Source organism: Coturnix japonica, chromosome 5 (assembly GCF_001577835.2).
Source record: "Coturnix japonica isolate 7356 chromosome 5, Coturnix japonica 2.1, whole genome shotgun sequence".
NCBI classification, from domain to species: Eukaryota; Metazoa; Chordata; class Aves; order Galliformes; family Phasianidae; genus Coturnix; species Coturnix japonica.
This window is the reverse complement of record NC_029520.1, coordinates 19,608,462-19,620,773: the sequence shown is the minus strand read 5'-3', so window position 1 is coordinate 19,620,773 and position 12,312 is coordinate 19,608,462. Positions and strand designations below refer to the sequence as shown.

General features: G+C 44.2%; 1 protein-coding gene across 3 annotated transcripts in view; it reads right to left on the bottom strand.

Moving 5' to 3' along the window:
- Positions 1-5,362: 5,362 nt before the first annotated feature.
- CD82 (CD82 molecule) overlaps positions 5,363-12,312 on the bottom strand; it is a 34,562-nt gene continuing 27,612 nt past the window's right edge. For all 3 annotated transcript variants that reach the window (XM_015864529.2, XM_015864527.2, XM_015864528.2), the window contains exons 6-9: positions 10,434-10,541; positions 8,421-8,612; positions 8,072-8,155; positions 5,363-7,532 (exon numbers count right to left, since the gene is read on the bottom strand). In XM_015864529.2, the coding sequence (XP_015720015.1) occupies positions 7,455-7,532; positions 8,072-8,155; positions 8,421-8,612; positions 10,434-10,541 (462 nt within the window). In that variant the 3' untranslated portion in view covers positions 5,363-7,454. The remainder of the gene's footprint in view (positions 7,533-8,071; positions 8,156-8,420; positions 8,613-10,433; positions 10,542-12,312) is intronic.

Sequence of the window (12,312 nt, the reverse complement as noted above, 5' to 3'; positions counted from 1 at the left end):
GAAACAAACAGGAAAGGCAGCAGAGATGCTGAAGGGCAAAGGTGCTGTGGTTTCTTCCTTTCCTACACAGCAGAGTGCTCCAACCCAGGCACAGGTCCCACACACGCTGCCTGAGATCCCACTTGGCAATACTCTGTGTCTGGAAGATGGCCACCTGCTGCCCCAAACCAACCCCAACTTTCAGTCCAGCTTTCCCATGTGCAGTTCCTCCAGAGAAATCTGTCTCCTACAACCAACCACAACCAGCTACAGCTCAGCTCCACCCCATTGCTTAGTGACCTCTGATGGCAGGCACTGCCATCACCTCTGCCTCTTGAAGGCTCAGCACAGCCACACATCTCCTCTTGATGGCCCCAGGGCCAGCCCACAACCTGGCATTCCTCAGCAACCCCACCTACCTGGTTGCACCAGAGGTCACTGCTCGAGGCTGCTGCGTTGCAGGCAGGGATTGTTGCTGAGGCACCTCTGGGCACATTTCCTTACAGGCAGGACCTGTCCCTGCTCGCAGCTGCTTTCTCGATGCTTCACAGAAGAGAGAAATGGGACTTTAGTGCCACCATGCACATCCTTCTGAAGAAGATGACAGCTCCAAGCCATACTCCTGCTAGTCAAGTCCATCCCTTCAGCAGACCCATCTGCCTTCCTGGACTCCACAGAGCAGTGCCCCCCCCTGTGGCTGCTCCTTCGCCCAGGCCAGCTCCCAACATGCTGCTTCCCCAGAAGAAGCTTCTGGAGCTTTCCATGTTGCCTTACCCTGAAGTTGTTCCTTGTAAGTGATTGCAAGTCCACCTGTGAGTTGAAAATTACAACATTTCTTGAGGGCATGTCAGCTCTCAGGAAATAACAAACTGTGTGCAAGCACAGACCCAGGCACCAGGCTACTCCCACATAACAAACAACAGTGGCAGCAGGAGCCCGTGATTTTTGTGCATTTAAATTTCTACCACAATACTGAGGTATTAAGGTATCATATTTTCAGATTAGATTTTGTAATGGAGACCCTTTCCCTCCTCCCCAGCTTCCCTCCAACCCAGAAAACACCTTATTAAACATTTGCAGCGGGAATAACACGTGATGTTCAGATTAACAGTGATCACGGTGCAGCTCACTGCTGGGTTTACCTCAGATGTGATTTTACTTCAGGTCAGGCTTTGATGATTTTGGTTTGGGATTTCCCAGCTATTTCCATGGCTTTAAATCATAACACCACTTTCTTGTAGACTTCATGCTTCAGATTCGTAATATATTATTTTAAAATATAAATGGATTCTTTATTTTTAGACACCCCAAAGCATCCCTGCATGTCAGTCCAGGACAAACCTATTACTAACACAGCCCAGAGTACAGCCCCTGTCCCTTCCCCAATGGGTATAAGGGATCCCATGGTTTACTCCTTTCCCAGCAATGAATCCCCATCACACACTACTTCTGGGTTCATGTTCTTCACAAGACACTGAAATGTTTTAGCATATTGCCTGGGTACTGGAGGTTCAAGACTTTTCTACTTGAAAGGCACTTTTCTGTCCAACTCCAGCTCTTTTACATAGCACTTACTTTAAAGTCACAGCTAAGAAAGTAGAAGAAACCTCTCTGTTGTATGTTTTCAAACTCTTCAGTTCTGTTTAAGCAGAACAACAACAACAAACAAAACCCACTTTGTTTTAAATGAACCTACACAACTTCAAAGAAAAACTGCTTTGCCAAAAGAATTTCCAGCCAGACCAAACCAGAGTTAATTACAACATGATATTTAAAGGACAACTTATTTTCAAATACTTAAGAGCATATGAAAGAGCCTCTGCCAAAATTAAAGATCTCTTCTCTGCTGGGTTATTGTTCCAGGCTGTCTGCAGACATCTCCACATGAGTTACACTCTTCTGACATCATTTTGCAAGTGCAGTGCCCAAAGCACATGCCTGTACTATAACATGGTCTTGACAGGACTTCACATTTCCACTCTAGTAAATTCTAAATAGCTTCCAGAAGTGCTATGTACAAAATACCCAGGAAGCATGCTGGGTAAGCAATTCATATTATCACATGCTCTGGGAATCTCACTGTCTCTGAAGAACTTCCATATGTCCAGTCTGCAACTCTAAGCAGGAGAAAATGAGAAAAAGAGCTGGAGATCAGAGGAACACAAGAGACTGTCACAACAGTTGTTTTGGAGTTAGTTACCTGAGACCAAGGCAATCAGATCCAGAAGTAATCACAAATTGGGAACTTCTAGTAAAATTGCTTGGACAACAAGAGACAACATGGACAACACAGGTTTAGGAACAGCAGGTAGTGGGATCCTAGGGGAGATCTATATCTGATTCAGGTCCTGAGAAATAGAACAACAGCCTCACATAGCTACAGGACAGTAGTTCCTAATCTGGTTACCACCGCAGTACCACTCACAGAACAAAGAGCAATTATCAAGATAATCCCCAAGCAGCTGCCATTGCGCAATGGAGTATTCTGAAGGAATGGGATTTACTATTACCTGGAAGCCTATAGAATGAAAAGGAAATGTTTTTTAGTTTTCAATAGATGGGATCTGTTGTAGGTACAGAAGTAGGCATCTATATTTTCTGTAATTGGGGGGAAGGCAAGTCAGCTCATTACGATGTAAGAGAGATAAAGAAAAGAAGACACCAGAGATAGATTAAGCTGAAGTGTGTGCAAATAACTCTCTCTGGGTCTAACATAGAATCTCCCCCCCTTGGATTCTATGCCTCTTAGAGAATCCATGTACTAATTTGAGCCTTACCATTTTCTTAAGCCCCTATTTTAAAGGGATAATATTTTACTTGGAGAACAGAGAATGTTTTCTCCAGATGTGTAGTACCCAGTAAAACAGTACATTCAACCCAGCCAATTATGTTATTAGGAACTTAGAAGAAAACATAGAATGGATATGTATGAGAAATAAGAATGTACGGTTAGAGACAGTCGGTTTACCTAGGAAAAGGGCAGCTTCTCATGTTTGGCAGAAGAAAGTCTTACCACAGGCAAGAATTTCTATGTGCTCTACCAGCACACCAACTCCTAGAAATAGTTTCTAAGAACAAAAGCATATTTACAAACTTTACTAGCAACATTTTACTAATAGCTTTGGTTCAGTAACAGCACAGGTCCTGCTAGGGATTTTTGCATACTTACAAGCACTTGAAGACTTGCAAATTGGCAGATTTTACACTGACAGGTTTTTAGCATCAACCTGGCTTAAAATGTTATTCAGAAATCCAGGCTGCAAAATGAGGTTTATTCTTTGTAATAAAAGGCCAGGGCTAGAGCCAAGTGTCTCAGAGGCTAATGGGTTAGAGCCAGACCATGAATAATTGAGGGTGTGTTCTCCATTTATGGCATTGAGTGGCAGCAACTGGCTGTGAAAATGCATTTGTGGGAATCCTATGGTCCTTGGGCTTTTCAGCAATGAGCCCCTATGGCTGCTGTTCCTCACCTTCCACAACCAAGGCACAGCCTGACACCAATGCTTGCAGTTCATCCTTCAGCAGCCAGCATTCAGCCTGTTACCAAACCCATCCTTGATTCCTGAGCCAACGCAGCAGGGACCAGCCACACCACAGCGCATGGGAGAGCTGCAGAGAAAAGAACAGCTGCCACATTTCATTTGAGTATGTGCCACGCGGAAAGCTTGACAAAGAACAAAATACATTGTGACTTGCAAGCTTACTCATGCTAACCCTAATGCAATTCCTCTTCCTTTTCCAGAAGGAAAAACGCCTCACAGGAAGAATTATAGCAGCTTCTGAGCTCCTTGTAATCATGCAGAACGAGGAATGTCACCAATCCATTACTAGGGGCCTTACTTCAGGCCACAGGCAGGTCACAACAATACTCATGTAATATTAATTATTGGCATGGGACAGCTATAAGGCAGCTTGTTAGTTACACACAAAATGCTTCCATGTGCTGAGCTACTGCAGAGGCTGGTGCTGTGGGCTTTGTTACAAACACTGAAACTTTGAAAAAAAGCCTGCATGTTGCTCTAGTTTGTAGTTCCAGCAGCAAACCTTCATCCCAGGAGATTAAATGGATGTCTGGCCCAAGAACCGTGCACACCTTAGGAGCAGCAGCAGGTTTTCTGCTCTCTGAAGGGCTAACAAGTCTCTTTTTAAAGTCACAGGGCACATTTATAAGCATCAAATGGCTCCTTCCAGCTTCCCCCCAGACAATCCCCATAGGTACTGAGGATGAAAGGAAACAAGAAAAAGATGTGGACAAGGAGGGGGGAAAAAAAGAAAAGCAGTGGGAGAGGCTCCTCCTGCTATCTTCAACTTCCAGCACTACTTTGGGCAGAAACCCCAGATGTAAGCATAATCCATATACAGTAGTAGAAGACATGCAACAAAGTATCCAACTGTGTACTTCTCCAAGAGATGGATGGGAAAATTATTCCTAAAATGCTGAGCAGGAAGCACGAATTGTTTATGAAAGTACAATTGTAATTACAAGTTATTTTAGCTACCCTGCTGCCAGGAGTAACTAGGAACAGAAGGAAGCTATCATTGTCATCATCCCCCAAGGGACCAGCCAAAGCTGCCGGTACTGCAGCACCGGGACCGGAGTTTTCTTGGTAGAACATCTCCCTCCAGTGGCCAGACACGAGTAGTTTGCATAGATGAGTCACCTAGGGCCCAAGCTTGGTACCAGCAGCAGCTCTCGTTGTCCCTCTCACCTAGCAGAATACTGGTCGAGCTTGGTAGTTTCTCTATTAAGATGAGCACAGTGAATTAAAGGTTCTAGGGAAGTTCTGCCAGGTTTAGCTTACCAAAATAGCCACCACAGCTCACCTTCTCTTTAGTGGCCTGGCAGGGGATGACAAACCTTTTTTTTAACAGGAGCCAGAAGGCTGAAGCCTAAGTGAGTTGGAAGAGGGGGGGGGGAAATGGTAACACTAAGTCAGAAACAGCTGTATGCACTATGGGCATAGTAGTGTGTGTTTTGTCAGTCAGACCCCACACAGCACAGACTACATAGATTTGAAACAGTATCTTCAAATATTGAGATTGCTTACCTAGGAGATGGCAGGTGATTCAAAGGAGCTCCCTAACTCAGATCACCCTAACTCAGCCACACCTCACAAAACAAGGCAAATTTTACTCTAGAATACAGGAAAATTGCCACCTCTCTCTGACAAGCAGTATCTTTGTAGTCCACACCATTAGCCTAGAAGAGCCTTTGAAGACCTCAGAGCATACATACCTCAGAACATGGCACATACTTTCTGCTTTTTGCAGAGCCTTTGCTATCCTAAAAAAGCAAGGTATCAGTGATCTGCATGTAAAGCAGAAGGGAACTGAGAGGAAGGAGGGAGAAAGCACTGCAATGCAAAACACACGCAGAGATAACTTTTTTTTTTTCTTTTTTAGCAAAGTCTTTATTACAGAAATATTCACTCTCTAGATTTTTATACCTGTACATGCATTTCTTCCCAGTGGGAAGATGTTGCTAAAAAAAACAAAACAAAAAAAACCCACAAAACAACAACAAAAAAAAAAAACAACCAAAGAGGAAACCCATCATGGGCTCCTTTTTACTTGCTGCTCAGCATTGGCATCTGTAACCAAACAAGAATCTTACAAATAAGAACATGTTAGAGAATAGACTTTGTACTGTGAAAGCTAGCGAGCTTTACTGCTAAGAAGGTGCCTTCTGCTATAGCAAAGGTGAGCTTGAAGGATCTGCATAGGAGAGGGCAGGGGTCTCAGAGTAGCAAAGCCTTATCAGGCCTCCACAAAAATCAGTTGTCCAGTCATATCTACTTTACCCAGTCACTGCTGAGTCCAGAAATAAGGACACAGCAGGGACCCACTGTTGGGGTACTGTTCCTCTGCATGGGCCTTCCTTGCCAGAAGAAAAGTTGAGTAGGTAGTGAAGTCATGCCTTTGAACAGCTAGCTACTAGGGCTACTCCTACCAACCCCATCCAACAAGAACAGGACTAATGGCCCTGGGACCGCTTCTGTAAGGCAAAGGTTCCTTCAACCAGGTACCCCGTATCAAGGCTCAAACAAGGACCATCCACTTCTCTCCCAGGCTGCTTCCTACCGCCAGGGTAACTAGAATGCAGATACAGCAGCAGGAAATCTGCCATGCCCAGGTTACCTCTACGACTGAAGATTTCTATCCAGCTCCCTTATCTAAGAAGTTGGGGAGGTTTTTCCACACACGTTCCTTGCTTTCTTGTACTCTACACCACTCCTTGCTGATGGCCAGTGGCAGAATGGAGCAAACATTCCAGCCATAAATCATACAAACCACCCAGCCTGCATGAGTGCAAAACCAGCTACTTCTCTGCTGCAGTGCTTATACTCAAGACCAGTCACCAGGACCCATGGCTCCAGACCACAGTGGAGTCAAAGGATTGGAAGAACTGAAAATAAAAGCAGTTTTATCCTTGCATCTGAACTACAAAACCTAAACTGGGTACTGGTAGCAGGGGTATCTCCACCATGCAGTGCCTGTAATCAAGTCAGATCCTTCCATACTCATTACTAAAAACCACTGTTAATATTTTATGTTCATAATGGAGGCAGGGGAAGAATCCAGTTAATCATAACCTCTGTATGAAAGTTGGCAATCCAATGCAATCAACACAACCAGCCTGGGGCTGAGTCCACACTATGCAGCAGTCTCTGGAGCGCCTGAAAAAAGCCAGAAAACTATTTCAGGAGTGGAGGAAATGGAAGAAAGAAACATGCAACCATCAAATCCAGAACCCAAACGGCCCATTTCAAAAGCAGGTAAGCACCACAACCAAAATTTGCCAGACCACACTGGTGACAGGTTGACCTGGCTCCTTCCCAGTGGCTTCTTATCATACTCTAAGGAAAGAGCTCCACTGAAGGCAAAGCTTGACTGACTCCAGATGCAGGAGAAATGATGAGGGTAGAGCTCAGTTGTTTAGATGAGAGTCTAGGCTGGAAGATGCATAACAGAAGTAAAATCAGGTTAATTGCAAGGCCTGTAAAGCACAACTAGTTACCACCACATCAGTGAAATAGGTGAAGCTACCAAAGCACTGGCATCTCAACAGCAATTCTGACTCGTGGGACAAAAAGATGGTGTTTCTTTTGGAGGCCAGGTGAAAGATGTGGGAGGAGAACAGGAGGGAGGAACAGTTATTATACATTAGGCCCAGTGGGCTGCAGAATTGAGATATGAATAGGATGTGGGGCAGGTGGCAATAGGTGTCTCATGATGCAGGACAGTTAAATTCTGTTTCTTGAAGAAAAAATAATCCAGAGGCAGGATGCAAATGGCCCAAGGACTCTATTGCCAGGAGATCAGGCTGTATTGCAGCTCTAATAGTTCTTAGCATAGTGGTATCAGAAATAGGATGTCACAGGAGTAATGGTCAATGGGTGGACTGTCTGGGTACGAGGCAGGAATGTTCTGTTTGCTCCTTTCTCTGTGGTGCCGTAGTTCTGGAGTCAACAAACTCAAGACTTCGGCACTTTGGTGTAGTCTTCACTGTGTATGTTCTTGCAGAGTGAAATGGACAGTATCATCCCCAGCAGCTGGAATAAGTAACGAAAAATGGGAAGTTACCAATCAGATAATAAGGTGGGAAGAAAGACTGGTATAGAGGAGTAAAATACAGGGGTATCCTTCTAATGGTATTACTAAGGTAAACAGACTTAACCCCTCCCAGGATGATAAAAATATGTTGCTTCAAAAAAAAAACAAAAAAAACAAAAACCCAACAACATGCCTTTATGGGCTTTTTAAGGCAAAAGTTGTCATTTCACTAGTAGGATGGTGTGTGTGTGTAAAAACACATACATTCCATACCATATACAACAGCAGAAACCACAAGTAGACAGGGCTTATCCAGTCAATAAGAGGAGCAGTTCAAATCTCAAGGTAGACAACATTAAGAGCAGTACTGAATTAAGCTAGCTGTCCATTACTTAAAAAAAAACAAAACAAAGCAAAACCACTTTACCTTCATCAAACCATTTGTTTAATACTAAAAAAAACAAAAACATCCAACAGCTTTGTCTTTGAAAGAGTGATTGAGAGACAGGATACGAATATGTATCGGGGAATGACTTACCTCTACAACAGCAACACCTACGCAGACCCCAAGAATGATACCGAGATTGTCCTTCAGCCAATCCTGTACCCCATCCACACAGCCCTGTGGAGGAAAGATCATCAAAGGGAAAAGAAGCAGGGAATCTAAGGATCTCAAGACTGAAGATTCATAACATCTCTCTCCTTGTGCATGCACAGCTTAACCCAGTTACATGCTATGCCACATTTCACAGTAGCTTTAGCAGAGGAAGGCAAGATCACTGCCATCCTGTTCACTAATGTGAAAAACATTCTCCAGTATCATTTCCAGAGGAGCAAAAACAAGGTGACTTCAGTGGAAGCTTCATGAACCCCAGACATTCACTCACCTGTTTGTGAACAGGCCAGTCGGCAGATGTTGCGGTACCATTCACCACAACATCCAGTCTACAGAAGCCTGTATTTTCCTCAGCATCCTTAGAACTATTGGAGCAGGAGCAGGGATATGCAGTCATGCTTCTGTTGATAAGAATGTCATTTTTTTCCCACTCCTCTGCTCCATCCCAGCCACAGCAGGTAAGCTAAAAAGCAAAGATAAGGCACTGTAGTCATAACGCTTTACACTGATAGCATATTACACACGCAAACAGGCAGTGGATGTGGTCGCACACAGAAAGGTAACTTCACGGTCTGGTTCCAAACTGCAAGGTAACCCCGAAGGCAGCTTTAGCCAGCAGGGCACAGCAGCCAGCGGCCGCACGGTGGCGCGGGCATGCCACAGAGCCCCGACAGCTTGCACCCTCCTGGCTGCTGGCTCGGGGCTGGCTGGGACACAGTTGAGGAAAGTTTTCCATCCAAAGAGACATTTACATTCCTATGCCCTCACGTGACAGAGCTGCAGACGCTGAAGGGGAAAGCACGTCGGGAAGCCCAGCAAAGACTACGATCTTATCTGGAAACCTATACGACCGCACAAGCACTGGGATCCAGAGCAGAGAGATAATCAAATTTGAGGTGGAAGTTTAGGAAAAATCCCTCTCTGCTCAGAGAAGAAATGTAGCGTTTCAGTCTGACAGATGATGGTGGCAGTAAGAACAGCTGAACACCCACAACAGCATTAGCATTTGGTTTCCAAACAAGTGCTGAAAATCCAGCCTCCAGAAGAATCTTCCCATCTCAGAAAGGTTTGGACTTTAAACCCATGACTGGTGAAAGCACAACTCCTCTACTCCCTTTCAAATGCCAACTGTGGTGTATGAGAAGAACTAGATTCTTAACACTCCACTCCTCCACAAAGCTTTCTTCTGCTTCCACATTGAAACAATAGCTAAAGCAGGATCTCTGCAGTAAGCCTTCCCTTGGTTCTGCTGGCAAGGAGCTACAAATACAGTAATAGAACATGAATAAATCACTCCCTCTAAGGAGGAGCATTACAGGTCAGTGTTGTGCAGACCAAAGAACAGACAAGAAAAATGCTATTACTTGTACTTATAATACATCAGCCCCATGCTGGGCATGTATTTAACTACAACTGCCAGCAGGCTTTCCAGTCCGTGGTTTGGCAGCAAACAGCTATCATGACTCCAGCATGCTTGAACACTGACCTAGTTGCTCAGGCTTTGACCCTGATGCTAAGGCAGAAATCACGGGCAGTTGGACTGTTTCCAAGAATGCTCCAACTTGCAGAGGAATCATCACAGTAAGCAGGCAACAGACATCAAGCAGTAACACAGACAGTGCTGCTGAGTTGCCTGGCAATAAGCTAGGGACTTTATTTGCTCTTTGCTTGCTGTAAGAGTAGCATGCACCACGGCTTTTGCACAGACTAAGGCATTCTAGAGACACTACAGATGAGGAGAGGAAGTGTCAGAATATCATTTGGTAGGCCAGACACGTTGCTCTATGCAGCAAATACTGCCTAGTCCTGAGAGCCACCATATAGAAGAAAATCGGTGTCTCACCTACTACTAGTAGTACTACCTGCTTGTATGCAGGTACCAAACATTACAGACAACTGCATATGTCAGTCAAACCAGTGCACTACAGTGTCAACCAACAGTGACCTACACTAAAAATAAAGCTTTTTAAAGATATCTGAGAGTAGATGAGAGTCCCACACATAAGTCAAGAGCTACAGAAGATGGTTGCAATTCACTGCCAAGAAACACGAATGGACTATATGACATTCAAGGCCATGAGGGAGCTTCTGGAAGCTGAGAATTTGAAGCAGTGTATAACTCAGTGACTTGAGTTATACACAACTGAAAAGGTATAACAGGATCGAGGAGCATTGTTAGGCCTCTTACAATACCTGTTCCCATGTCTTCAGCCTAACTTTATAAACCATTTGCTGCACTGGCAAAATAGCATGTTTCTTTCTCTTGTTGCACCTTGTGGCTCACCTGTTTCTGCACATAGTCCCACGCATCTTGTAAGTTCTTATCTTCACCATTCACGGGGTCATAATCTTTGATCAGTTTTTCAACTATGCGTGACAACTCTCCTTTCAACTGGTAAATTAAAAAAAAAAAAAAAAAAAAAAAAAAAGAAGTCAGATTAGTCAATTCTTTGTAGCCTCTTCTTGTGTGGGTTTAGGGTACATGACACCCCTCCTTAACAGCTGTTAGACCTGCTGCAGTTCTGCTCCTCTCATCGCAGGGGAAAAAAACAAAACAATGGCTCATCATGGTCATGGACATTCAAACACTTTGCTTTGCTCTAGTTCCAGTGAATGAGGCTAGAGCAAAGAAAAACTGCAGGTGGAGATTACAAATGAAAATGGAATGAGCAGTAGCTTCTGCTTATCCCTTTTCCAAAGGACCTGAAGGAGATGGTAATCTGTGCTCAGACTATCATACTCCCACAATACAGACATTTTTATATTACAGCAAAAAGAAACAGTAATACAATCATTGAGAAATAAGTATCATCTGACTGGCACATAAGCAGCAAGGAAAAAGGTAACTGGGCAGTGGAAAATCCCTCAGACCGACCTTGAAATAGCTTACTCTGCAGTCTTGTCTATGCTTTAGAGAACAGGCAATAAATATGACTGACAAGATGAAACACAAAAGGGTTTACCAAGGTAAAATCCCACTTTGATGGCCAGATGACATTTCTTTCTGAGATTTTTTTTTTTTTTTCCAGGCAGAAGCAGACGCACCAAATCTACCCCAGCTTCCAGTGACGTGTGGCTTGCTGCTACGTAAGAGGAAAGTTGCTCTGGAGGAAGTGAGTTCATTTGAAATCCCCATTTCCTCCTTCAATCACTTATTTCAAGCTTACTGAGTGGGTGGGAGGCTGCTTCCTGGCTCCTCAGAAGTTGAGGAACCTTCCTGTACTGAATAAGGCATTATATTTGTCCCACTGTTGGTAAAAGACACATTTGACATCTGAAGAAGTCCAAGGATCAGAATGACCGATCATACAGAAAGGGAAACAATGTTTTTTCTCACAAGAAAGCAAAGCTGTGAAGTTGCTGGCAAGTAAGCGTACTGAAGACACCTGCAGATCTACCACAGTAGAACTTGGGATGTTTGGTGACAACAAAGACATGCAAACAAAAATAAAAATCTACAGACTCCAGTGCTACAGTATCAGAGAACCAAACCAGATGGCTTAATATGCATCAGGACTGGTACAATAAGAGAATATATGTACATAGTTTCAGTCTTGAACAGAAACTAAGACAGCAGTTTTGCTACACAATGCAAACACAATGTAACAGTGCTCCCCATTAAGTCCTTGTCTTGGTACAAAGAAAGGCTACAAACCTGATGAGAAGTGAGGAGTAGAACTGAGTAAGGTTATCCTAGCCTTAGCACTGGGGTTCTCCCACCCCTGTGTAACACCTTTTTGTCTGTAGTGCTACAGCACACTTCATATCAGTGGAAAAGGTTTTTCTCTTTCTGTTAAGCATTGTAAAATACTGTGGTAAACCCAAGGACCATCCACAACAAAACACAGTGTCTACTCATTTGCTCACTATGCCAGCTACTCCTTCCTAGGAAACTGCAGTATGGCTCACAGCAATCAGCTGCATCAGGCCAGGCAGATGGGAGCCACATGATCTTCCCTCCCATGATGTCTAACTCTTCCCCTTTTAATTACTTGCTTCCCCCTTTTCCCTCCTTCCAAATCAAGGCTGCCTGACCTGGTTCCTACTAATGAGATTGGCCTTAACTGTTGCCATAAGCCTGATCCATTACTGAATCTCTGCATTCCCATCCTCGCACACAGGGAGGGAGGCAAGGAGGGACACGGCTGTCATCTCACCCAGGG